Source organism: Gossypium hirsutum, chromosome D12 (genome assembly GCF_007990345.1).
Source record: "Gossypium hirsutum isolate 1008001.06 chromosome D12, Gossypium_hirsutum_v2.1, whole genome shotgun sequence".
NCBI classification, from domain to species: Eukaryota; Viridiplantae; Streptophyta; class Magnoliopsida; order Malvales; family Malvaceae; genus Gossypium; species Gossypium hirsutum.
The window spans coordinates 62960290-62987791 of record NC_053448.1 but is presented as its reverse complement, the minus strand read 5'-3'; the positions used below and the strand labels follow the sequence as shown (position 1 = coordinate 62987791).

The 27502-nt window shown below is 32.3% G+C and overlaps 3 protein-coding genes across 5 annotated transcripts; 1 reads left to right on the top strand and 2 right to left on the bottom strand.

The window, feature by feature from the left end:
- Positions 1-76: 76 nt before the first annotated feature.
- Positions 77-6638, bottom strand: LOC107939784 (protein EXECUTER 2, chloroplastic). Of its 2 annotated transcripts, none has more exons than XM_016873156.2 (11): positions 6115-6638; positions 5078-5194; positions 4933-4998; positions 4023-4129; positions 3864-3945; positions 2077-2772; positions 1587-1713; positions 1344-1507; positions 1179-1253; positions 523-615; positions 77-400 (listed from the first exon to the last, which is right to left on the bottom strand). In XM_016873156.2, the coding sequence occupies exons 1-11, from the start codon at positions 6448-6450 to the stop codon at positions 299-301; spliced, it is 1965 nt and encodes a 654-aa protein (XP_016728645.2). In that variant the 5' UTR covers positions 6451-6638; the 3' UTR covers positions 77-298. The 2 variants fall into 2 exon arrangements, 1 of the variants encoding a protein (XP_016728645.2); XR_005922023.1 differs by lacking the exon at positions 77-400 and adding an exon at positions 738-804 and having other exon boundaries at positions 522-615; positions 6115-6626.
- An 8852-nt stretch (positions 6639-15490) lies between these two features.
- Positions 15491-19299, top strand: LOC107939304 (serine/threonine-protein kinase HT1-like). The gene is given in 6 exon segments (NM_001327427.1): positions 15491-15964; positions 16336-16457; positions 17263-17459; positions 18114-18288; positions 18402-18536; positions 18964-19299. Coding segments are annotated over 6 exon segments (1191 nt in total). The 5' UTR covers positions 15491-15609; the 3' UTR covers positions 19171-19299.
- A 5041-nt stretch (positions 19300-24340) lies between these two features.
- LOC121224461 (protein DELETION OF SUV3 SUPPRESSOR 1(I)) lies at positions 24341-26822 on the bottom strand. 2 transcript variants are annotated; one of them, XM_041107825.1, is made up of 3 exons: positions 26670-26822; positions 26429-26532; positions 24341-24647 (listed from the first exon to the last, which is right to left on the bottom strand). In XM_041107825.1, exons 2-3 carry the CDS (start codon positions 26520-26522, stop codon positions 24520-24522), a joined length of 222 nt encoding a protein of 73 aa, XP_040963759.1. In that variant the 5' UTR covers positions 26523-26532; positions 26670-26822; the 3' UTR covers positions 24341-24519. The 2 variants fall into 2 exon arrangements, with proteins under 2 accessions (XP_040963759.1, XP_040963760.1); XM_041107826.1 differs by having other exon boundaries at positions 26674-26770.
- Between the last annotated feature and the right edge of the window lie 680 nt (positions 26823-27502).

Genomic DNA, 27502 nt, shown 5'->3' with positions numbered 1-27502 from the left:
AAGCTCATAAGAATAAAAGGAAGCATAGAGAACCATACAAAATGTTTCCAAAGAATATAATGACCTAGGAAGAAGATAACATATTACCTTATTAGTTTTATTTGATCAATCAACAAAATTGATATACAACATCAAAAGTGTGGGGCGATGGTTAGAAAGGAACAGGCATAAAACACAAGGCTTAATATAAGACTGACATTGTCATCGAATATCGTACACAAAATAGGTCCTCATCGTCAGGTTCTTTCTTTATCTCTAGTTGTGTCAAAGGGAGATCAAAATCAGTAATAGACTAATTTCAATCTGGTAATATTAAACGGTTGAATAGCACAAGGAAACTTTGCTCGGGCACAATGTAAAGGAAACCTAGATCAGCTCCTTTGACATAGGGTCCAATGCCCTGCATATGACCATCCACAAGGGATTTTCCTTCAGTTCATATAGTTTTGAAAACTCAACAAAATAATTTTAAGTTGCAAGTCACATCATATTATTAGCATAAAGTTCTGAATATTTTATTACCTTGCCATTAAGTTGGAGAAGTTCACCATCGACCCATCGCGGGTTACGGAAACCAAATTCTGCTATTCTTCCCTGACCTTTGTAACATGCAACCTATATTTTAGAGTTTTTCCCATCAATTAGAAGTCTCAAAAGTATGAATTAACGTACTCAATACGAGGTTCTAAATAAAGTCAAATGAATGAGATAGTAGAGATATTTCAGGCAAATCTTACTCCAAATTCAATACATTGTTCATATTGAACACAATATATCAGATAGCATTGCTTCTCATAATGCAACCTAGGGAAGAAAATGAAAGAATTCAATAACAAGGTTCATGCCTTGGTCTGTATGAGCATTAGAGCATGCTTAATGGTTTACTGAAAACGTCCAATAGATGGATTGAATTAATCGAAAATTTTCTGGTAAGTAGGTTTTCATGGTCATAGGATGACAATCTATTTATTTCATTTCATGCAGCTTTAAAGTTCCCATTAGTAAATTATTGATCTTCTCGGTTTTCAACATTTGTAAATTACTAAATGGGACTTCCAGGTTAATAGGACCTGCTCATTTCCACAGTCATGAAATCACAGGTAATGTGCAGTACTGGTAATGCCCCTCAGATAGTAATCGAAGCATACAAACAGATAGAGACAAAAGAGAGTAATTACCACTCCTAACTCATCTGGATACAACCCACGGTTTGAGAGCCGGCTTTCCCTTCCAATTTTGGCACGAAAAGTAACCTAAAGATGTAAAAGGCATACCGATTGCTCACATGCTAGAAATACAACTATCAATAGATTTATCTAAGATACAATAAAATGAAAAAAAACCTGGCCAGCCGGAACATTGAGATCTCCGGTTAGCTTCACAGCTTCAACATATTCAAAGAACTCAACATCTAAAGATTCATCATCTGCATCGCTCCAGCGACCATATTTACGCCTTAGCTGAACTATTTCAGTTCCATAAGGACCAAATGCACCAACATAGAGGCCTACATTTCAATCAGTGGTATCAATAGATGATGCTTGGTATGGGGAGAGAAAATAAAAAGATATCATAAGAATACTCACCCTCAAATGGGTCTAAATTGCCATTGTCACTGCTAATTCGGTTGAATTTTGTATACTCAGATAACCTGCTCCGCTTCTGTGCCTGACTAACAGCAAGTTTGACAATTTCACGCACATCTCTAGAAACCTAAAATAGCATTAACATTTGGTCAGCTAATTATCAAACTCGGTTATAAAAAAACGTCAACCTATGCACAGCATCCACTATTACAACTCAAAATCCGCATTTCCTTCTATTTCTGAAATGGCACAACCTGGTAATAAAGCAGCTACTCGGCACTTCAATTGCACCCAACAGGGAGCATGGTAACTACAGATAATTTATTGTCATCCAACCCACAAAAGGAAGAGGATGTCCGGTTTTTATAAGTTGAAAGAGTTCTTAGAATCAAACATCTGGAAGTGCTTCAGTTATCTTATGCTTAACCCAACAAAAAAAAGACTTTGGTAACACGAGAACATGTTGATGTATTATTGAATTAAATCTCACCTTAGAAGAAGCCTTATCTGAACTCCAAAATGCCTTGGCAACATCTGGAGGCATAAGCTCAGAAACACCTTGAGCTGCAATGGCTGCTATTTTCACCTTGGATGCTTTACTTTCTCCGGTATCACTATCTAAATTCCTCTTGGGAACATGTAGCAGAAAAGAATCTCTCTCCAAGTCCTTTATATCAGCTGGAAGACGAATATACTCATCCTTAGTAGCAGCGTCTTCATTTTTATGAACAAGCCCACCAATGAAAAGCTTCATATCCAAATCATTTCTGTCATCTGCAGGATTGCCACCCTCCCCCATAGCAACTCCATCAGGCTGAATCTCTTCCAAATCATTAGCTTCATCTTCAGAATTCTCAGTGGATGATGTTTCTTCATCATCTTCCTGTATCAGTTGCTCCACAGAATCATTAACCATTATGTCCTCAGAAACATCAACATTCATGACTTTGACTTTTAATCCAGGAATTTTATTTTTAAGAAAATTTATCACACTTTTTATCCCTTCCTCGGTTGCTCCCTCAATATTTATTCCCTTCTCATCACTTCTTTCTGTTTTAGCTTCATTTCCTTGAACATCTATAACAGATGCATTCTCAACTTCGGAAGTGGATGGGGTTTTTGTAGGCCTGGAAGGTGAGCTGGTACTATTCATAGAACTTCCTTTAGCACGCTGCAAATAAACTACCTGAAACAGATTGTATTAGAAGACTTTAGATCACTTTACAGGAGATATACATCACACACTGGTTAAGAGATGCCGAAGACTAACATGCAAATAGATACATAACATGTGTATATGCATGCAGAAACCAACTTACAGTTATATAAAATGAAAATATCATGTTCAGGCATGCAAATAGATACAGTTATATGCATGCAAATAGATACATAACAGGAATAATATTACACGTCTAAGAATAGCCATGTTCAGGCAGATTTACCACCCAAAATATTTAATCCAGAATTTCAAGATTCCATGGACCAAATTATAGAATCCAAAAAATTTATCGTACTGCAGCGAGGCTCAGTTACTGAACAAACACACCCAGAGCTGTTTCATGATGCGAAACAGAGAAGGCAGCATGCAGCAAAGCACTTATCCAAAAGCAATTCAGATATGGTGTTCGTGAAAAAGATGACAAGCAAAACACACAAAGGAAGCCCCAATTAAGTGCTTAGATAAACACTTAAGAACAGTATATCTAACCATGAACTATAACTGAAAGGTCCTTGAGTCACTGTTGTACCAATATCTTCCTAGGCATGGAAAACATGCTCTCTTTCTTTCTTTCTGTTCATTCTCTACTTTACCCAAAAAAAAGACTGATTCTAACTAGCAAGGCCTTCATTTTTCTGTTTATCTTATCAATCTGTAGACCCTTCTGTACTATGATTGGATCAGAAAGGAAGTTATGAACTATGATCGATAACCTAGCAGCTGCTTAACCAACCTAATGGAATTCCAGAGTCAAAGTGGATTAACCCAAATCTCTCTTGAAGAGGTTCCACATATCTAAGACTCAAGATCTCTCCAAACGTGGTCGTACTAGTTGATGCCATTAAGGCATGGTGCCAAAGTATTTCAACTCATATCAATCAGCAAAAAGCCAAACAAAGCAAACAAACCATACACAGCATTTAACTGCACTCATGACTCATGGTATCATTAAATACTCTGAATTCATCAAATTTTGAAGATGTCATAATTTAGAATCAATTTATGCCCCCCACCCCAAACAAAAAATAATAATAAATTAAGGCACATTACTACTTTACCTGCATAAGATATGTTTCTTCATCTTCTTTCACCACAAAAATCTCAAATAATGGAATTCCAGGTGACGCACTGACCAACTGTCTGCAAGCAATCAGTAGTAAATAATTATCAATAATTTACAGTAGAAAGAACCTTAGTTGTGGAGGGATTTTTCTCACCTTGGACTGTAACTCCTAGCAACAAATCTACCTACACCAGGTGTTATGCGTACTAATCTGCCAAATGGATCGTCAGAGTCCTTGGAGTAGCCTACCCACCAACCCACCTGCCCAACAGAAATAAAATAACATCAAATTAACACCACAGAGAAAGAGAAAGTGATCTTCTAAAGGTCCGGTTTTCTAATCTGGTTAGCAGTTCAATGTAGCTCTGCTGAGTCCAATGTAGCAATAAACAGACAATGCAAAGAATTGACTCCATTAGGGGGAAAAAACATATCTCAAGAAATGCGTTCTTATGGAATCTATTTGACCATATAGCTTAAAAAAGCATATTAAAATCCATACAACTTACCAGTAAAGATTTATAGGGAGCTGAGCTTCAAATTTTAAGTTCCCTATCATTTGAGGTAAAAATTACCAAAAAGTGGGAATACTGGAACATTTTATACTTATGCAAGGCCCCTTGATAAAAAGAAACTCATAATTCCCTGCTATTCATTTAAAATATCATCATCTAGTTATCGTTACCGTCATTCACTCTTACAAATGTTAAATTTTCATTTCAGTGATTGCTTTAAATATTAAAGGGGGAACATCTTTCCAACAGTTATACGATGCTAGCAAGTTACTATTATGTTCATTCATAAAATATTTTTCTCAAGAACCTAAATATCTCTGAGCTTTAGGTTCACAGTCTATTGTTTGTCTTTATAAAAGCAGTGCACCAGTGACAAGAAAGGAAGATTGCTGGGAAAAAGAACAATGGTAGAACCCAAACCATGAGCTACTCAATACTAGAAAAACAGGCAGCTATGGTGCTGATGTGTTACTTGACTATTTTCAGTGGAGGCCATTTATTCACTGTAAGGAACACAGCCCAAGAGTAAGTAGCAACCAAAGAAATTACCAGTCCACTTCCTGTAAGTCTAGACAACCGTGAAGCATCATGGTACCGCTCTTCATCTATGGCACTCTGCAGATAAACAACAGATTCCAGTAAATGCCAAAGCATAACAGCACACTGTTTATTTGAGAGGCTTACAATCTCTTACCTTCAACTGAGACATGATTTCAGCTACACTGTCTTTTGAAGAAACCTCTGCAATAGCCAACTTTAACTTTGCAGCTTCTTCAAAGTCTTCCTTATCAATTGCATCCTCAAGTTGGAACTACAAGGTGGAGTATTCAATCAGGAAAAAAGAGAAGGATTCTTATATATATAACAATACATGTAACATGTATGGTTACATGTAAAAATATATGAAGTACCAAATGCAATTTAATTGTAAAGTACAAACCGAAAGTGCAAACAAACCAAAGTTAAAGGCAAATTAGATAACGTATATTCTAATAATTCACGCACTATACTCATAAGCAAAAAGTTTACCACTTGTAGCATTTCAATGCTAAAAAGCATTTCTTTTCATGCCTTTGTAATGAAAATAATGAAAACTTGAAAAAGAAGACGGAGAGTAATGAATACCACAAATAAGAAGCAAATAAAGTAATTTACAATATGCAGGTGGAAAACCAGCAGTTTCCTGAATATTTACTCCCTATTTCCCCTTGTTTTACACCAAATATTTACCCCCCTCCCCCCTCTTCTCCTCTTCCCCTTCCACTATATAATCTACATGTTTTATATCCAATGCCACCTGAGAGTCTCATTTCAATTTATCCTGCTGACACTAAGTGGGGTATAACACCTAACAGCAACACAAAAGTCTAAAATTTCACTGTAAAAACCTTTCATGTTTATACACCTTCACTAAAGAGTAAGCTTCAAATCCCCTCTTCCTCTTCTTCCTTGGGTTAAAATGGAGAAAAGTGCACAAGCTGCATGTAGTTCTATCTTCCTTCAAGCTACTAATTTTGGGACAAGCTACCAATTTTTCATTTTGTAATATTTAGAAGTAGTTTATATGATAAAACGAACAAGGGGACTCAATTTGAACAAGAAACAACAAAATCAAGACTAGATAGAAACATGATAAATGGATAGGTAAAGATGTAAGCTTCAATTATCTATAACTACGAATATTTAACAAATTAAAAACCAAGATAAAGAACACTTAGCAAAAAGGCTTACTTTGAGAACAGAAGTATAACTCTCAGCTTGTTCAATCTCAGAGAAATGACGACTCCATCGATTCCAATCCCATTCAGAAGAAGAACTGACGGTCTGACTGATGCTGGGGTTATTATTGTTGCTGTTATTGGTGGTGTTACAGCAACAACGCCAAGAAGAGTTCTTCGATTGGTGCCTCAGAAAAGGCCTGTTTTGAGCAGTAAAACTCCAATTCCAACCCAAAACAAAGCTGAAATTGGATGATTTCTTGGCTGAGAAATCGATATAAGAGAAGGGTTTTAGCTGAGGCATTGAAATTGATTGCCCAAGACCACATACATGGTTGCTTACTATCATCTTTCTATTGTTGATACAAAGGATATCTTCGATTCTCAACGAATCTATGTCCTGTAATAGTATCAGTGGACTTTTCTTTTTCTTTTTCTTTTCGAGAATTTTGGGTTTTAACCGTGGAGGGAGAGAGGGATCGGATGGATAATATCGCTATAGATAATACACTACGGAATTGCATGAAAGCAAGGAGTCATTCGGATATATCCGAACCCATTAAATTTGGGTAAAACTACCATACACGCCCTATGCTCAAATTACATTTTGCTTCTTTTACTCAAAAATTAGTTAAATTAATCCTTGTAAATTAGATCACCAAGTAAACTGATCCTTTATGTTAAAATTTTCTTACATTTCTATTGTTAAAAACTGACGTTGTTGCCAGAATGACCAAGCAATTATATGCAGTGCGTCATGCGTACCTCATTCTAGTATATAAGAATAAAATTAATTGTTGAAATAGATGAATTTTTAATAAAAAGACTAGTTTGTTCTTTGATCTAATGTATAATAACTAATTTACCTAATTTTTGAGTTGAGGGGTAAAATACAATCCGACTCTTAATATAAGGGACTCCATGATATTTTTACCATTAAATTCATGGTGATCCGATTTGATATCATACCTTTACATGATGCTCAAGTTTAGAAGTATTAATGAGACATTGGTACTTGCAAATTATTCAAATTTAAATTTAAAAAAACTCAAAATACAATTAAGTAATTATCAAGTCAAACTTGAGTTGCTTGAGCTCTTTATTAGGCCAACTTTGAGTACCAAAAATATTTTATCTAAACGACTAATTAACCTAATGGAGCTTTTCATTTAATATTATAATATGGAATTACATTTTTACTTTTATTATTTAGAAAGAGCTCAAGTACGAATAGCTTAATCAAGTTCGAGTTTGAGTTTGAGTATATTAATTAATAAATGAGTTTAATCGAGCGGGTTTAAAATTAAAAATTGATGGTCAGCCAAAATCGAATCAAATATTAAGCTTTAAATTTTGAGTCGAACTCTAACTCAGTTCAGTTACGTAGTAAAATTAGCTGAATATATTTTAAGGGTATGAACTAGGATAGAATAAAAACAACAATCAAATAAAAAAAATTAATTCCAAGCATTACATTTAATCTGGTTTTGGTTTAATCTTATCAAATCCAAATAAATATTAGTTTGATTATTATTCATAAGTTAAAATACACCATTATCAAAACTGATTTGAATTTTTATTTTTTATTTACAAATAGTTTTTACTTTTCATAACATAAAAAAAAGTTCATATTGGAATTAATAGAAATAAATTTAATATACTATAAAATTATTTTTTTAAAAATTAAAAGCTAATGAATCAAATAAATCTAAATTAGTGAAATTCGATTCAGTTCGATTCAATTTTTTTTTTGAAATCCATCCAATTTCATTTTATTCTTTTTTAAATCAAAATAATTTAAACATTATGTTAAACTTGAAAATGAGTGTTGATTCTAATGTTTATTACTTGGGTTTTTTTTGTTAATTATAGAATAGGTTATAATTATCTTTTATATATTTTTATAATATAATGTAAATATTAAATGTGCATAATATTAATTAAAAAACAATATTTGTGTTTCTAAACAAACTTAGAAACTTGAGTTATCATTTACATAAATGAGTTTAGGCAAAATTCAAAATTATTTCAAGTTAAATCGAGTTGCGTAAGTATACATTGTTAATACCATACATAAATCTAACCTGAATTTCACCCATCAATGAATATCTCTAAAATAAAATATCATGCAATATAAATGTAAATTGTGATTTTTTTTAAATAAAAATTTTATTATATGCTTACTTAGTGATTAGCTTGAAATACTTAATTACTCGTTTGATATTTATAAATTTAAATTTTATATTTCCATACTTTTCAAATGTATAAAAATATTTTTTATTTTAATTAATCTATATATGGTGTATACACTTCATTTTCACAAATTTATTTTCACTCGAAATATTTTCTATCGTTTTCCAATAATACAATTAGAATAGAGGTGTTTATAGATTAGATTGGTTCAAGTTAAGGCTTGAGGTGGTGCCCAGCTTGATCAACCCCAGAAGCTCATATTGCTATTTAAAAAAATTAAAATATATAATTTTATATTAATATTTATATAATTTATAATTAAGTTTAAATAAAAAGAAAAAATATTTAATATACTATCAGTGAATTTTTTAGATTTCACAAGTAAAATTATGATCATACGAATTATCCAATAGAATATAATAAAATATTAAAAATATATATACATAAAAAAATGAGATACGACAATATTTAGCTCTACTTGTGAATTTTAAAAAAATGAAATATTGGAGTACTAAATATTAACCTTAAGTAAAGATATTTTAAAAATAATCTTATTTCAATCCCGATTGAGTCAAACCCACTTGTGAAAAAAAGAACATTTTATCCGGCCCAAACTCAACCGGGCCGACCAAGTGGGGGGGGGGGTCACCCAGCAATAGACAGCTATAAATGAGAGACACTCCACCATACCCACCAGTAAATGTCGTATTATCATCCGGCCATTAATTCATCAATGGTTGATGCAAATTGTAGTTAAAAGGCGCCTTAGCTCCCCAAAATTATAATTTTTCTTTACCATATACATGTTGAATATTGGCAATATCCCACATTAGGAAAAGATAGAAAGGGAGGGGGTTTGGTTTGTTATATATAGAACCCCTCCCCCTTTGGTTGTATCATCCCAAAATCTTCTCCTTTGTAATATTTCTAGAGGAAATATTAATTTGGTAGTGTCCGAGGACGTAAGCTAAATTGGCCGAACCTCGTTAAAACTCTGGTATTTTATTTCTTATTTGTTTGCTTTTATTTAATAGCTTTATGTTGGTTATATTTATTTAGTTATTATTGCTATAAATATCTAAGTGAGTTCTGTCTAGTTGTTGGGTTTTAAGCGGGACCATTGTGACCCCTCCAATTTAACTGGGAATTTTCTTAGTATAATTGTTGGCATAATAATTATCTAAATATTTCTGATAATATTGTTATTAATATTATCGTCGCTTCCGCAACAATTGGTATCCGAGCCAAGGTTTTGTAGTATGCTCTGTGTTTGCAGCTTAGTCTGATCTTACACATCAGAAACATTTCCTAAAGCTTGTGGGTATTCTGCATTTGGTGGCTATTAAGTAGAAGCTATGGCAAAAATGACAGAAGAAAAACCATCCATATCAACAACTTCCACTTCGTACATTTTGCCGAGGATTGGAACTGCAAATACGAGATTTGTAGTGGAAATTTTTGATGGAACAGGTCATTTTGGCATGTGGCAAAGTGAGCTTCTAGATGCCCTCTTTCAACAGGGTCTAGATATTGCCATTGAGGAAGAAAAACCAGAAGGGGTTGATGATAAAGAATGGAAGACCATCAACCGATTGGCATGTGGTACAATTCGATCATGTCTTTCCAGAGAGCAGAAGTATACATTCAGTAAAGAGACTTCTGCAAGTAAATTGTGGAAAGCATTGGAGGAGAAATTCTTGAAGAAGAACAGTCAAAATAAGTTGCATATGAAGAAAAGACTGTTTCGTTTCAATTATGTTCCTGGTACCACGATGAACGAGCACATTACCAATTTTAATCAGCTGGTGGCTGATTTGTTGAATTTGGATGTGACTTTTGAAGACGAAGACTTGGCGTTAATGTTGTTGGGATCGCTTCCAGAGGAGTTTGAGTACCTTGAAACTACTTTACTTCATGGAAAGTCGGAAGTAACTTTCAATGAAGTAACTGCTGCATTGTATAGCTATGAACTACGCCGAAAGGATAAGTTGAAAGGTTCAAGTGAAGCAGCAGTGGAAGCATTGGTAACAAGAGATCGTCAGAAAAGTCAGTCTAAGGGGAAGAGAAGAAAGTCCAAAGGTCGAGCTGTTGCCAAAGATGAATGTTCTTTTTGCAAAGAAAAAGGACATTGGAAGAAAGATTGTCCAAAATTGAAGAAAAAAGGGAAGACTCCGCAAGATGCAAATGTTGCAGAATGCAATAGTGAAGCAGAGTCAGACTTTTCTCTTAGTATGACATCTTCAACATTATATGCAGATGAGTGGATCATGGATTCTGGTTGTTCCTATCATATGTGTCCTATTCGGGAATGGTTCTTTGAATTTCAAAAACTAGATGAAGGGGTTGTTTACATGGGTAATGATAACACATGTAAAATAGCCGGGATAGGTTCAATTAAACTGAGGAGTCATGATGGATCTACTAGAATTTTGCGGGATGTACGATATGTCCCAAAGTTGAAGAAGAATCTCATCTCTTTGGGGTCGTTAGAATCTAAAGGCCTAGTTGTGACAATACGAGATGGAGTTCTTAAAGCAACTTCAGGAGCATTGGTGATGTTGAAAGGCATAAGAAAGAACAATCTGTATTACTACCAAGGTAGTACAGTGGTCGGGACAACAGCAGCAGCAATTACGAGTACCAAGAAGGACGCTGAGGCAACACAGCTGTGGCATATGCGTTTGGGCCATGCTGGTGAAAAATCCTTGCAAACTCTAGCCAAGCAAGGATTATTGAAAGGTACAAAGACTTGCAAACTTGAATTTTGCGAGCATTGTGTTCTGGGAAAACAACGAAGGGTGAAATTTGGCACTGGGATTCACAATACTAAAGGTATTCTGGATTATGTGCATTCTGATGTATGGGGACCGTCCAAGACTCCATCACTTGGAGGAAGACGTTATTTTGTCACCTTTATTGATGATTTTTCCAGACGAGTTTGGGTGTTTCCTATGAAGAACAAAGATGAGGTGCTTGAAGTTTTCCTTAAGTGGAAAACTAAAGTTGAAAATCAGACAGGAAGGAAGATTAAGGTTCTCCGATCAGACAACGGTGGAGAATATAAAAGCGATCCTTTCCTGAAGATATGCCAAGATTGTGGCATAGTAAGGCACTTCACCGTAGGTGGAACACCGCAACAGAATGGGGTGGCAGAGCGTATGAATCGAACACTTGTGGAGAAAGTTCGATGTATGTTATCTAATGCTGGATTAGATAGAAAGTTTTGGACTGAGGCTGTGACGTACGCTCAACATCTCATCAATCATTTGCCATCATCTGCTATAAATGGCAAGACTCCTTTGGAGAAATGGTATGGAAAACCTGCTACTGATTATGACACCTTGCGCATTTTTGGTTCTATTGCATATTATCATGTGAAAGAATCAAAGTTAGATCCAAGAGCAAAGAAGGCTCTATTCATGGGCTTCAATGCTGGTGTTAAGGGATATCGTTTGTGGTGTCTAGAGGCAAAGAAGACGATAATCAGTAGGGATGTTACCTTTCATGAATCTGCCATGTTGAATAAGGTAAATCCAGAAGGAGTGAGTAGTACTTCGCAGCAGGTGGAGTGTACTCCGCAGCAGGTGGAGTTTGAGCAGAGTGTGGTAATTCCAGCAGAAGGTACCACTAGTGATTCTTCATTGGCAGATGCAGAGTCAGATGAGGAAGAGGTTTCTACCCAAGAACCTCAACAGCAATCAGAGCCAATTGCAGTCAGAAGGCAGAGACGAGAAATTCAGAAACCAGCTCGTTTCACTGACATGGTAGCTTATGCACTTCCAGTTGTTGATAATATTCCATCCACTTACACCGAAGCCATTCAGAGTTTAGAGAATAATAGATGGTTAGGTGCAATGGAAGAGGAAATGCAATCTCTAGAGAAAAACAAGACGTGGAAGCTGGCACAACTACCAAAAGGGAAGAAGGCGATTGGTTGCAAATTTGAAGACACTATTGAAGTTAGTGTTATGAGAAGATGTTCGAAGATGTGGAATATCGCCAAGGTGGAGATTTGTTGAATATTGGCAATATCCCACATTAGGAAAAGATAGAAAGGGAGGGGGTTTGGTTTGTTATATATAGAACCCCTCCCCCTTTGGTTGTATCATCCCAAAATCTTCTCCTTTGTAATATTTCTAGAGGAAATATTAATTTGGTAGTGTCCGAGGACGTAAGCTAAATTGGCCGAACCTCGTTAAAACTCTGGTATTTTATTTCTTATTTGTTTGCTTTTATTTAATAGCTTTATGTTGGTTATATTTATTTAGTTATTATTGCTATAAATATCTAAGTGAGTTCTGTCTAGTTGTTGGGTTTTAAGCGGGACCATTGTGACCCCTCCAATTTAACTGGGAATTTTCTTAGTATAATTGTTGGCATAATAATTATCTAAATATTTCTGATAATATTGTTATTAATATTATCGTCGCTTCCGCAACAATACAAACACTACAAGTTTTGGTAAAAATTTGATGGATGACTCTAAATTAGAAATTAAATTGTATTTTGCTCTTTTACTTAAAAAGTAAATAAATTAGTTTTTATATATTAGATCAAATAGTAAATTGATTATTCTATTAAAAACTCTTATCAATTTCTACTATTAAAAACTAGTCTTAATATATCAACATGAGGTACACATGGCATGTCACGTGTCACTATATGGCTATTCTGTTAGCCACGTCAATTTTTAACAATATAAATGAATAAATTTTTTAATAGGAAGTACCAATTTGCTCTTTGATTTGATGTACATAGATTAAATTGTTCAATTTTAAATAAAAATGACAACATGCAATATGAGTCTTAGTACGGAGGCTTCTATAATACTTTTACTTACAAATTTAGATTACCCTATTCATATTAAAAAAAGATTTAATATTATTATGAATACTGATAAGTCAAAAATTGTAAAAAAAAAAAAAAGAGGACAGTTAAGTTACCATAGGGACAACAATTATAGAACAAGATGGATGGTCATATTCAGAATAGTAGTAAAAACAAGTGGATGGAAACATAATTGCAAGGACATAGCACATCGGCATCTATTAATCTTGAATTGGCATATATATTTTAGCATTTAGCCACCTCAAAGCTATCCGTGGTGGGCTCGCAAGTTCGTCTATCATTGCATTGTCCATTATGCTAAACCACAAAATTCACACCTTCAAACACACCACATATTTATTATAAACTCAGTTGGACCACTTATGTTAGATTTAGGTTTCTTCGATAAAATTTAGATAGCTGATAAATTATGAAAAGTTACAAAACGATCACTTAATAATTTAATTTTATCTATTTTGGTCATTCAATTATTATTTTTTTGGGTGTTTCCATTTCTATGTTAACTAACTAGTGACTAAAAAAATATAAATTAAATAATTGAGTGACCATTTTGTAATTTTTTACAGTTAGGTGACCAAAAAAGAAATTTTCTTATAGTTAGTTGACAATTTTGTAACTTTTCATAATTGTGTGACCAAAAAATAAAAAAAGCATAGTTGGGTGACTACTAATGTAGTTTACCCATTTTTATTTATTCAAGTAAAACCAATAATTATGTTATTTTTATCGTTGTTAAATCAGATTGAATTAATTGAATTGAATTGATAAAAAGTGGTTCAACAAGTATCATAAAAATGAACGAGGATTGAACCAGTAAAATATAGGCCGAATTAGATAAAAAAAATCAGTTAAAAATCTTTTGAAGCGAATTTAAGTTAATTTAACTATTTAATTTTGTTGTTGTAATTTATAAAATAATATTTTTTTAATTTATAAAATAATATTTTTATGAATTTCCTAAGCTTTTCTAAATTTTTATACTTTGTACATCGAATTTAACCGTTTAAATCAAAGATTGTTTGATGTATTTGATCATTGATGTGATTATCTAACCATTTGCTTTGTACCAAGAGAATTATCAAATATTACATACCAAGTTGAAATATGTCATAAGTTTTTGTATTTTTCAAATTTTTGTAATTTAGTTATTGTATTTTTTCAATAATTTAATTCCTCTACTTTTTAAATTTAAAAAATCTAAGTCCAACTATTAACAAGTTAGCTTTTTTTTTTGCCTTCATATTAATTACATTATTTTTTATTTTCATGGTAATTAAGTGGGTTTTTTTTAAATATAACACCGATAAATTTAACAAAAAAATTCATTAATGTTAATGCTTGAACCTGAATTTTTAAATTAGAAAGTAGAAAAAATTAAATTTTTAAAAATAAAAATATTAAAATTAAATATTTAAAAATTTACAGAAATTTATAACATATTTTAACTCTCAATTGAAAAGAAAAATTATATTTAAGATTTAATTCATCATATCAAGTAAATAATTAACTTTTAAATATGTCCTTTTGTAATTTGTTGATAAACAATTGAAAAATAATGCGAGTCCAATGACCACGCGAATCATTGTGGATAAATCAATACATAAATATATCGGTGGCACTAATGTAATGACATTCTTGCTATTTATAACAAGGAGCTAAATAATGAAAATGGACAAAATTTGGCTATAAATTTGGACCGACAAATACCTTAACAATTGTGAGGACTAACGTAACAACTTTTATACAAAGTTACAAAGACAAATAGTTTTTTTTTTTAATATATAGTTTTGAATACATAAACAGAATTGAAAAATTACAACATGGTTTTAATTGATATTAAAAAATAAATGAGATGTATAATGTTTTTTTTTCCTTCTAAAAACCCATTCGTGAAGATAATAATGCTATACATATTTCCTAGCTTGAGATGAGATTTAAATTTATTAAAATTAAAAAAAATACTCTATTGTTAACTTTATAAAAAATATAATATTTAATAGAATAATTTTAAGGATATTAACTGTTAGACATGCATTTTTAAATGAAAAGTAGAAAATTTTAAAATAAAAATAGAAGGACTAAAATCTCAAATGTATAAAAACTGCATATACTTAAAACAGAATTTAACCAAAGAAAATATATATTAATACTGAAGAATTAAAAAAAGAAAGAAAACAGTGAAGGAGGAAATTGAAACATTGAAGGAGCAAGTAAGAAGAGGAGACCAAAGTGGGTCAGTTAGCCACGTTGTGTTGAGGCAATTCCATGTGCCCACATGGATCATTGCTTTTGGTTTTGTAAGAGAAACTCAACAAAACTCTGTGTTTCTCTTCTTCTTCTTCTTCTTCAACTAAAAAGCAAAGTCTCTGGTTTTTTTTTTCAATCACTTATCAACCAAAACTCCCTCTTTCATTCCCTTTTTTCCCACTGATCATTACGTGTTTGTGTTTTTGTCTCAATGAGTAATATGAAGGAAAACAGTGATGGGTTCGTTAGAGCAGATCAAATTGATCTCAAAAGCTTAGATGAACAGCTCGAGAAGCATCTTAACAGGGTTTGGAGCAGCGAAAACAACACTAAGAAAGATGACGGTGGTGGTGATGGTGATGGTGATGGTGATGATCATGGTGGTGATCATGATGATAATAATGATGAGAAGCTCAAGCTTGCTGGTAATAGCACTAACATGGCTACAACTTTCACCAAAAGGGAAAGACTAGAATGGGAGATCGACCCTTCAAAACTCATCATCAAAACCGTCATTGCTCGTGGTACTTTTGGCACGGTTCATCGTGGCATCTACGACGATCTCGATGTTGCTGGTCAGATTATTCTTTTAAATGTCTAAATTGCAAAATAATCCCTTTTTCTTTAGCATTGTTTTTCTTTGATCCTTCTTAGTTCATTGGCTTCAATGTTGCTATGATTTTTATGGTTTAATCGTTTAGATCCTCATCCATGGTGATTACTAATTTTCAAATGTAGTCTTATGTAATCCGTGACCCTTAATTTAACTTTCATGTGATCGTAGCTTTTAGTTATTACATCATAGATAGCAGTAAACAATGAAAGAATAGAATTAAACTGTTAAATGGACACCAGAGATAAGTATGTAATTCCAACCAACATAAGATCTATTGGTTTTGATACACAAGCTTGTTTGTTTTATTACAATGGGTTTTTTCATGTTCAGTAAAGCTGCTTGATTGGGGTGAGGAAGGTCACAGGACAGATGCCGAGATCGTCGCATTAAGGGCAGCTTTTTCACAAGAAGTTGCTGTCTGGCATAAACTTGACCATCCCAATGTTACTAAGGTGACTTTTTTGCTTAAGATCTTGGCGAAAAATATTATGGAGTAATCTGTATTAGGAGTCAGATTACATTTTGATCTATTTATTTAAAAAATAGGTAAATTAGTCATTGTATATTAGATCAAAGAGCAAATTGTTCTTTCTGTAAAACTTTCATCCATTTCTATTGTTAAAAATAGATCTTTGTACGTCAGCATGAGATATATGTGGCATGCCTCGTGTCATTGTCTGGTTATTTTATTAGCCACGCCAATTTTTACAAGTACAAAGAGATGAAATTTTAACAGAAATAATTAATTTGTTCTTTGTTCTAACATATAGGGATTAATGTGTCCATTTATTGAGTAACTGATGCAAAATGCAATTTGACTCCTAATACAAGAGCCGCCATGGTACTTTTACCTTAAGATATGGTTGCATACGATATTGACAGGGATAAATGTCAAATTATACATGAACTTTGATCTACGGTGCAATGTTATATATAAAATTTGATTTGATTCAATTTTTGCAAATCAGTAATAATATTATCGAACTAATATCATTTTACGCTGATATATAGCATACACAAATAATTATACTAATCAAATATGAAAATAAATATATGTATTTATTTCTTTAAATACGTACAATTAAATAAAAAATTAAAATTTTATATATACAGATAAATCACATTCAAATTTTATGTGTATAGTTACATTCAATCAAAGTTCATGTATAAATTTGATACTTATACCTATATCAGTAGTCTTTGGCCTTAGAATGATATTTGATAGGTACAAATTATATTCTGGTTTATGATTTCCAGTTTATAGGGGCAACAATGGGTTCATCAGGGCTACAAATACAAACAGAGAATGGTCAAATAGGCCTGCCAAATAGTGTGTGTTGCGTTGTTGTGGAATACCTTCCCGGCGGTGCTTTGAAAAGTTTTCTGATAAAGAACAGGAGAAGGAAATTAGCTTTCAAAGTGGTTGTTCAACTTGCCCTTGATCTTGCAAGAGGGTAATTTAACACACATATATATATACCATTTTCTATTTTTAGTTCTTCTATTTATCGTATTATTGGTCTTTTACTACTCAAGCATATAGTATGCCTTAGGTAAAAGTTTTATTGTGAATTGAATTTTAGTTTGATTGGTATGGACCTTGTTGTTAATGTAGGAGGACATGAGTTTTAGCGCGTTGAAACGTATTATCCTCCTATTTATGGATTGGGAAGGGATTAATATGATCAGAACCTATAATGAGATTATTTTTATAAAAAAAATATTTTATGAACCTTTGTACTAGGAGTCAAATTGTATTTTGTCTTTTTATTCAAAAAAGTAAGTAAATTAGTCTCTATATGTTAGATCAAAGAGCAAGTTAATCCATTATGTTAAAATTTTCATCTAATTCTATTGTTAAAAATTGGTCTAGATGGTGAAATAACTTGACAGTTGTAAGTGGTATGTTACATGTATCTTATTCTGACATGAAAGGATTGGTTTTTAACCATAAGAATGGATTGAAATTTTAACAGAAAAATTATTTTACTTTTTGATTTAATGTGTAATGATTAATTTATTCATTTTTTTAAATAAATAGAATAAAATACAATACACAATAATTTTCTCGAGCTTTAGACTTAAAAAGGGGGTTCCATTATTTGCAGGTTGAGTTACCTTCATTCACAAAAGATTGTCCATAGAGATGTAAAGACAGAGAACATGTTGTTAGACAAGACACGTACCGTAAAAATTGCTGATTTCGGGGTTGCACGTGTTGAGGCTTCGAATCCTAATGACATGACCGGAGAGACCGGAACCCTTGGTTACATGGCTCCCGAGGTATGGATGTTATTGTTACTTTAGTTTTAGTTTTATCATTTTTATACAAGACATGAAAAGAAAAATGAAAGTGAATGATTGTGAGTTACTCATTGAATGGGAGGGTTTTTCAGGTTCTCAATGGCAATCCTTATAACCGGAAATGCGATGTGTACAGCTTCGGGATCTGTTTGTGGGAGATATATTGTTGTGACATGCCATATCCTGACCTTAGTTTCTCGGAAGTGACCTCGGCTGTAGTTCGTCAAGTATGTCAGCTTTCCTTTCTTTCCCTCCGTATAATAGAGCATTCTTGAGTCATGCTTGTATCTTGCATAATAGAGTAAAAGTACCTTGGAAGTTTCTGAACTTAAAATTCAAATTACATTTTGTTTCATATTAAATTAAAAAATAATCATTTTATTAAAATTTTCATTTATTTTTACTGTTAAAAACTAGTCTCTATATGTTAACATGAGGTACACCCAACATGCCATTTGTCACTATATAATTATTTCACTAGTCATCTTAGTTTTTAACAGTACAAAAATCAATTTGCTCTTTAATCTGATACATAATGACTAATTTATCTATTTTTAAATAGATTGGACAAAATCTAATTTAACTGCTAGTACAGAGGCCACTATGATACTTTTACCTACATAATTGCTAATTATCCTTACATGAAAACCGCAGAATTTGAGACCGGAAATACCAAGATGTTGCCCTAGTTCTCTTGCAAACGTAATGAAACGATGTTGGGATGCAAACCCGGACAAGCGACCTGAAATGGACGAGGTAGTTTCGATGTTGGAAGCCATAGACACATCTAAAGGTGGAGGTATGATTCCTGTTGATCAACAGCAGAGCTGTCTTTGCTTCAGAAGGTATAGAGGGCCTTAAAAAGAAGTATTTCCCAAATGCATATAAAAAAGAAAAGACGGTTGCTTAAAGGTTAGACAAGTCTAATTTGTATTATAATGAAAACAAAACATGACAATTCAATCCAAGCTTGTTTAATGATTGTAAAGCTTTTTACTTTGTTATTTTAATGGAATCTTTTATTTATATATATACCTTTTTTAAATTTGCCAGTCTGGATGTGGACTGCCTCCTCCACTCTATATATTATACACTATACCAAGACATTATTAAGGCCGATATAAAAAATTCTTTTAGAGTCAAAAATTAAATTAGATATGGTTACAATAATAAAAATAATAAAAAGAATGTAATTTCATAATTTTAATAGTTTATATATTTATAATTTTTTAAAAATTAAATTAAATTATTATTATTTTTAGGAGGGTTGAAATATAATTTTACTATTATTAATTTAAAATTTTATAAATTATAAAAGAGTTTAAATGAAAAAATATTCATACCGGCAGGGGTTCGTGAATCCAAGTTTATTTTATGCACCTCATAGTCGTATTATTTGCGATTTGGTGCAGTAGGGCTACAATTGCTAGTATCGCAGCCCAAATGAGGGGATGGTTGATTAGCATATATGAAACATTTAGGCATTAGTGGTAAAGTTATTTTGTGTAATAGTTGTTAGGCGTCAATCCAAGATTTCAGTTACAAGGAAATTTACTCCAACTCTCTGTAGTTTCCTTTCTTCAATATCTTTGGAGATTTCTATAATTTGGTTTGCAAAACAAATTGATTGAGAAGTGATGCGGGATGGTGCATTATTTTCTTTTGAAAAAGCTGGGTGAATTGGAATAAATCATTTCAAACATTTTCCAAAAGAAAATATGGAGAGTAAGGTAGATGATAATACCAGCTCTTAATTAAGAGATAGTGTTAACCCTAATACATCACTCTAATCCTGAAATTACAGGTATTTGTTGCTATTTTTTTTATGGCTATAGCTAGTCATTGGCTTATATTTTTGTTAATATTTTTTGAGTTTTGATGGGTCTTTTTAATATTTTCTTTGGGCATTCTGATTAATATCAATTAACTTCAACTTTCATCTATTTAACTATTATACTTTTGTTTTAATTTAATGCGTTTAATAATTTTAACATATTCAAATGTTTATTCACAATACATAACCAAAGAGAGATGACATCTAAAAGGGCATTGATTTGAAGCATCTTCACCAAATATCTATGAGAGGACTACAGCAGTACAAAAGATTGCATATCCACCAAAATAATTATGTTCCCCATTAAACAGTAAAAAACAATCACCATATCAAATCTAAAAATTATGTATGCTAAAATGGGAATATATATATATATATAAACTCTTGATTAAGTTAATATTATGACACTAATTTGTTTAAAAAATTATTAAATTATCCTTACATATATTCTTAAAATAATATTTTTATCATATTAATTTTATAGCTCGAATTAAATACTAAAAGATTAGTGTAAAAATATATAACTTTTATCAAATACATATTCGAAATAAATAAAGTGAGTTGTTTTTTACATTTTGAAATGTGCTACACTTCAAGTGAAGAGCACTAATAATAAATATTTTATCAGATAATAGTTGTTAAACAATGTATAATGAAGCTTATAATGTGGCGAAGGATAATGTGTTTTCTTATCCAGGGAGTTCAGAATCATTGCACAACAAATTTAATTATGGTTGTATCCTAATTAAACAAGTAAACCCTAAGCATGGTATCATGAGGTCCTGGCTGAAACCTAAAGCTGAATTTAGTTAAGATGGGCTTTAAAAGATAACATTTAGCAGATTCAAGATTTGATTACGAAAGAGAGAAGGAGAGAGTGAAATCAGCATTTATTGCTACTAAATATATGTATTAGTATGGAAGCCACTTTGTAGTATAGTCCCAAGTGACAAGCTATAGTGAGTAGTTACTAGTGACTCATAGTCTCATAGAACTAAGAGTAAGTCTGATGCTATTTAGCCAACCATCAGCATGATTAAGCTACATATATCAGTACATCACTGGCTACTAAGTCTATAAATACATAAATAATCTCCAGCTCGATACCGATTGGTACTCCTCTACAACTCCATGATGTCATTAGTCAGCTACGCCGCAGGTGCAACATCAGCTCCATCGTCATCATCGTCATCATCCCCATCATTTTCCATGTAAATAAATAGACGGCTCGCAACTTGGTGGTTGGTGATGTGTAGCTTGGAAAGGCTTGTTGCAGGTTTCATGCTACAGACTATCACCGTTGGAGTTGTTGGGTAATCGTCCCCTACAACTAGAAGAAACTGAATCCAGGGAATTAAGAGAGGTTGTTGAGTAATGAAAAGAAACCACGTACTCCCCTATTTATAACCGATAAAAGTAGTTTTAAATTGGCGTTACGAATTTCATTGCAATAAAAGTAGTTCTAAATTGCGTTACGAATTTTGTAGCGAACGCAGTTGTGGTGTTAGAACTCTAAATGAAGTAAAGCAAGGAAAGGGAGAGTGACATTGTAGCAACTTGTGGTATTTTACACACATTCTTCTTATTTGGCAATTTGCGGTCCCATGCATGAGCCATTCTCATGTAGGGTTGTTGCTCACTCGTGGAAACATTAGGTGTACACACTTTTGAGCTACATTGCCACATGCAGCTCATATCTACTTGGAAAACATTGCATTTCTTTTATGAACACTTGACTCTTGAGTACGAGATAGAGGCAGCAATTTTTTAAACCATCGATTCTTTTGGATTTACCCCAGTTTTAGGGTAAGTAATTCATAGAGCTAAGCCATGAATACAAATCAATATCAGAAACATCTATACATGTGTGTTGCCAGCAGCAGGCTCGGATTCGTATTCTAATCACTGCATGAAAAAATAGCGTCTAAAATTGTTCATTAAAAAAAAACTAATTCACAATGAAAAATACATACTTCAATTTTGACCACTACATTTTTGGCAGAGCGTAAATAAAATATATATATATATATATATGAACATCACGAAATATCTATGAGAGGGACTAAAGCAGTAAAAGATAGGCATATCAACTGCAACAAAGAGTCAAAAACAAAAGTAAGATAATAAATTTGGATGTTTTTATACATTTTGTTGTTATTACACAAATTGTTTCATCCACTTTATTTGTATATATATTAATAATATTGTTAATTGAATTGGTATTATACGCCAACTCGATATCAACTCATCAAAAATGACAATACCATAATAACCAATTAGAATGCATTTAACATTCTTAAAGTAGTTTATTTTCTTATTTAAATTTTCTCTTTTATATACAATTTAATCTAATTTTTTTTATTTTAATTTAAAGCATATTGCATTTGTGTTATTATTATTAATTTTAAATCTTATGTTTTATTATTTATTTTGTATTATTTTTAAATGCACACCTATGTGGGTTTAGTACCAATAAAGGCCCATTTCTTAAATTATTTACGGAAATGAGCCATTTTTAAAAATAATAACAGGTATGGACTGAAAACCCAAAAACGCACTGACGTGAACGCCTTTTCTGGGATTTTCAGGGGATATCCCAGAAAAGCGCTTCCACATCAACACTTTTTTCCTTGTGCCAGGCAAAAGCGCTCTGACGTGGAAGCACTTTTGGCCGTGTAATCCCCAGTGGGTTATTTGCTAATTAGGGCATTCTTCCTCATGTCAGGCAAAATCGCTCTGACGTGGAAGCGTTTTTGGTCGTGTAATCTCGAGTGGGTTATTTGCTATTTAGGGTTTTTGGGTTTGATTAGGGTTATGAAAATTTTAAATTAGGGTATTAGGTTTTTAATTGTTTAGGGTTTAGAGTTTAATTTTTTTAATTGCTAAGTATTGTTCCGGAAAAAATAATTTTGACAAGATGGGTTCTGAAAAAATAAATTTGATGTGATGTGTGCTGAAAAAATTATTTGCCGGGCTATTTTCGACTATTATAAAAAAATTATAAAAAATATTAATTAAATTATAAAATTAAATAAAAAATTAAATAATATTTAAAAAATGGAATTAACCCTTACCATTTGTATGTGATCGACGGAGATATGTTTATAATCGAGATGAATTAATTGCCGGGTAATTGCTAACACGATCAAATTTCTTAGAAATTATAAAAAATAATAATAATTCAGACAAAAATAATAATAAAAAAACTTATAGAGCTTTTTGAGAAATTTAGAGAGAAATTTGGAAAAATAAAAAATTTGGTGTGAAAAAATGGGTTGGGGGTTTATACTTTTTTTTCCTGAACGTTGGAGGCCCAACTGTCTGATTTTTAAACGGCCGTTGGAGGTGACCGTTGGGGAAAACACGGCCAAAGCGCATCCTCGTCAGCACTTTTTAGTAAAGCACTTCCACATCAACGCGCTTTTGCCTAACACAAGGAGAAAAACGCTGACGTGGAAGCGCTTTTCTGGGATATCCCCTGAAAGCGAGTCAAGGTCAGCGCGTTTTTGAGTTCCATAATTTGAAAACCATAATTATTCGACACCAAAATTAATTCTATTTTTTATTCAATTTATAAGTAATTTTAATTTTTCTAGTATAAAAAATAAATATTTTATATTTAAAATAATGTTAATAATTTAAAAGTTCTTAAAAAATTATTATATTTTACAAATATTTATGATTTTTTTTTAAAATTTTGCTAAATAATATTTAAAGCATTAAAACAAAAACTCATTTTCTCAATATAAGTCTAAAAATCCAAAACCGAAAATTAATACGAAAAAACCAATAACCAATTATAATGAACAATGGTTGATCTTGGCATTCACTTTTGGGGGACTAACTAAAATTTTTAGAAACTGATGGTTTTAGTGAATTTTTTCAAGTTTTGGTAGGTTTAATTAAATGTTTTAAAAATTTAGAGGCTTTATGAAAATTTACAAAATGAAAATTTGAGATGCCTAACTGAATTTTTTAAAACTTTTCAAAGGTTTTTAATAATATATTTCAAAAAATTCAGAACCTATATAACAAGAATTTTTAAAAAGGACCAAGGCCACCTTAGGCCACAACGAGGATTCGCCTCTAATAAGGGAGGGTTAAAAAATCCCAAAAAATCCGACCGAACCAATATCGGCCCTAGTTTTCACACAACTAGTATATATAAAAAAGGAAAAACCAAAACATGTACACAGCTTTAACAAGGCAAACACCCACACAATCTATATTTCAGATAACCGTAAAAACCAGTTTATGCACACTGTTTCTATCAAACATCCCAATCAGAAAGAGTTAAAGCTCAAACATCAGTTTTACAAGGAAACCAAAATAAATTCAAACGAGGAAGCAAGACAATAGAGAAGCACAACTCTGGTTCAGTTCTTGGTGTTATTCTCGAGTTCCTTCCTCAGCTGCAGTGAGAAGTCGTCACTGACATCATCGTCATCCCATTCATCTTCCCACTGCTGTGTCACTTCCTTTCCTTCTTCCTTGTCATCCCACTCTGTTCGGATTGCAATTTTATACTCTCAGATATGGTATTAAATACTAGAGAGAGAAAAAGGAAAGTATAATATGAATTTATTTAGGGTTAAATCACTATTTGGGGGCATGAACTTGGTACCTATGCCCACATTGGGGCTTGAACTTTTTTTGGGTCCAAGTTTGGCTCTGAATTTAGTAATTGTTCCCATATTAGGGCTGAACTAAGCACTTGTTACCACATTGGGGCTTCAACTTTTTTTTGTCCAAATTAGTTCGTGAACTTGACAATTGTTCTCATATATTATTGGGGGCCTGAACTTGACAAAAAAAAGTTCAAGCCCCAATGCAGAAACAATTGTCAAGTTCAAGGGCTAACTTGAACCACAAAAATGTTTAGGCCCCAATGTGAGAGTAGTTGCCAAATTTACGTCCCAAAAAGTGATTTAACCCTATTAAAAAAGAACAAACAATAATATACCAGCATCATATCTTAATCCTTGGATAAGTCTAACCAAAGTATACGATGTTAATTAAAACTAAATGTAAACATATGAAGCAGAAACAATACGGGTGCAACAAATACAGGTACAACATGACATGACAATGAAACTTTTTATATAATGATATACAACAAAAATGTTTAATCGATACTCTTCAAACAAGTATTAACATGCAAATTACTTTTTCAAGTTTTGAAATCAATTATGAATTTAAGAACTTGAACATTAAAAATACATCAAGACCAAATAGTGTGAAGTCAAAAGCCCAAAGGACCCATCTCTCTAAATTATTCAACAAGAAAATTGCCATCTGTCTTCTTTCTCTCGCACTCCTAGTCTATGTAATATATTTAGGTTGATATTTTGCTTTTAATTATCACTCCTTATAACATTTAACTCTTCAAATCAGGACGGATTTCATCTCATGGAATATACTTATCAATAGCTAATTCTGAAATCAAGCTCATGGAGGATAAGACGGCTGTAAGGTGACATCTCAAATATGGCAAATTTGAAAAGACTGCCATAGTCATATAGATGATAATAGGTCATCCTAGCTTGAGGCATGGAGCTTCCGTCCGAAACTTATTAGTCTAAATTGTGGCACAAAAAAAGAGTCATTATAATTTAGTCACTATAATTAAACACCGGTTTGTTGCTAGGATAGTTATCAAGATACAGATTAGCTACAAGAGTAGGCAATCAACTCGAGGCCTGCAAAGAGTTTCTAATAAATCAAGAATCAGTTCTATTTGTGTAGGATCAAGGCATGAATTTGCACAAGATTTCAAACCAGATTTTGCATAATATGGCCATCTAGGTCAAAATCAGGGAGATTAATTGCATTTACAAACAGTTCAACAGTGGATATTTGCCCCTTGGTAACCAGTGAATGAACTCAGGCAACTTATACGTCTCAGATACCTAAAGAAACAAACTCTATGAGACATATTAACACATGAACACCTTTGCAACGAAATCACAACCAGCAACCAGTCATCGATAACACTAGTTTCATATCATCACATTTTTCAAATGCACATTTGCAACAGAAGCAATGACCTAATGAATAACAACAAGTATCGCTGCTCAAAAAAATTCCCAGAACAGCAAAAAATCTATAAAACGAACCCCTAAATATAAGTTTATAGCCCAACATTAACAAAAATAGAAAGAAAACAGAAAGATCAAACGGATCGACATCAATTTTTTCTTGATACCTAATTACTTAACATATGCCTAACTTAAACCCTAGAATCATGGAAATTTCCTTAAAAAGTAAAAGATAAATAAAAATTACCTCCATCGATTTCAAATTCTTCAAATTCATCGTCATCTTCAAACAAATCCATATTTATGTCTTCATTTTGAGGCTTTGGTTGTTCAGTTGCCATTTCTTCTTAGCTGAAATAAAATATAATAATCATAATCATAAACAGCAACTCTCGAAAGTACCGAAAATAGAGAATCGAAATAAAAGAACATTGAAGGCTGTAAATTAGAGATCTAAATTTTAAAAGAGATGAACAAAGAATACTTACTAACTTGCGAGTTAGGATTCTAAAGACCAGAGAGACTTTGAAGATTAATTTTTCTGCCGAGGTTTATAATCTGTTTCAATTAATTATTTTTAGTGCTACCCGCGTTTAATAGTTTGTCCGTTTAATAATTATTATTTTAAGATTAAAAAAAAACAATTATATTTTGAAAGAGATATAAAGGAATTTTTTTTAAGTTTTTAGGTTTAATTACAAATTTCATTTCTCTATTTTACAAAAATTGAAAATTTAGCTTACTTATTTTAATTTGTCAAAAATTAATTTTATATTTTTTTTGAAAATTGAGAAATTAATCCATTTGTTGGTAAATTGAACTAATAATTTTTATTAATTTATTGCATGTAAACACTATTGAGCTGCTGGTTTTTTTTGTTAAGTTTATGTGTACAAATTATCGAATTGTTGGTTTTCAAATCTAAAACTTAACATGGTCTTACAATACTATCATGTTTTCAATTTTCAATAGTGGAAGGAATACATAGAATCGGAAGTGGAGAACTCCGCCTTCTGGATACATTAAGGTTAACACAGATGGGACAAAGAATCCAAGCTTGAGGTTGGCTTCAGCAGCAGTAATGATGAGAGATGATCACGGCACTTGGTGGAGTTGGGAGAAAATTGAAAAATGTAACATTAAGCAAGTTGAACTTTGGGCAATACATGATGATCTCATATTGGCTCGGAATGCAAAGAGGGAGAAGATTGTAGTTGAAACGGATTGTGTTCTAAGTGTTGGAGTCATTTTTGATACATTTTGTGTAGTTTCATACATAGATTTGGTCTTACGAATTCAAAATCTGTGTAGATGAGATTGG

Excerpts from the sequence above, each read along its gene's own strand:
- LOC107939784 (XM_016873156.2), bottom strand. The coding sequence starts at position 6,450 with ATGATAGTAAGCAACCATGTATGTGGTCTTGGGCAATCAATTTCAATG. Across the intron at positions 1,254-1,343 it reads TCAATGTTCCGGCTGGCCAG|GTTACTTTTCGTGCCAAAAT; the intron begins GTTTTTTTTCAT and ends TTACATCTTTAG. Across the intron at positions 401-522 it reads TTCTCCAACTTAATGGCAAG|GGCATTGGACCCTATGTCAA; the intron begins GTAATAAAATAT and ends GGTCATATGCAG.
- LOC121224461 (XM_041107825.1), bottom strand. The coding sequence starts at position 26,522 with ATGGCAACTGAACAACCAAAGCCTCAAAATGAAGACATAAATATGGAT. Across the intron at positions 24,648-26,428 it reads AGAATTTGAAATCGATGGAG|AGTGGGATGACAAGGAAGAA; the intron begins GTAATTTTTATT and ends CAATCCGAACAG.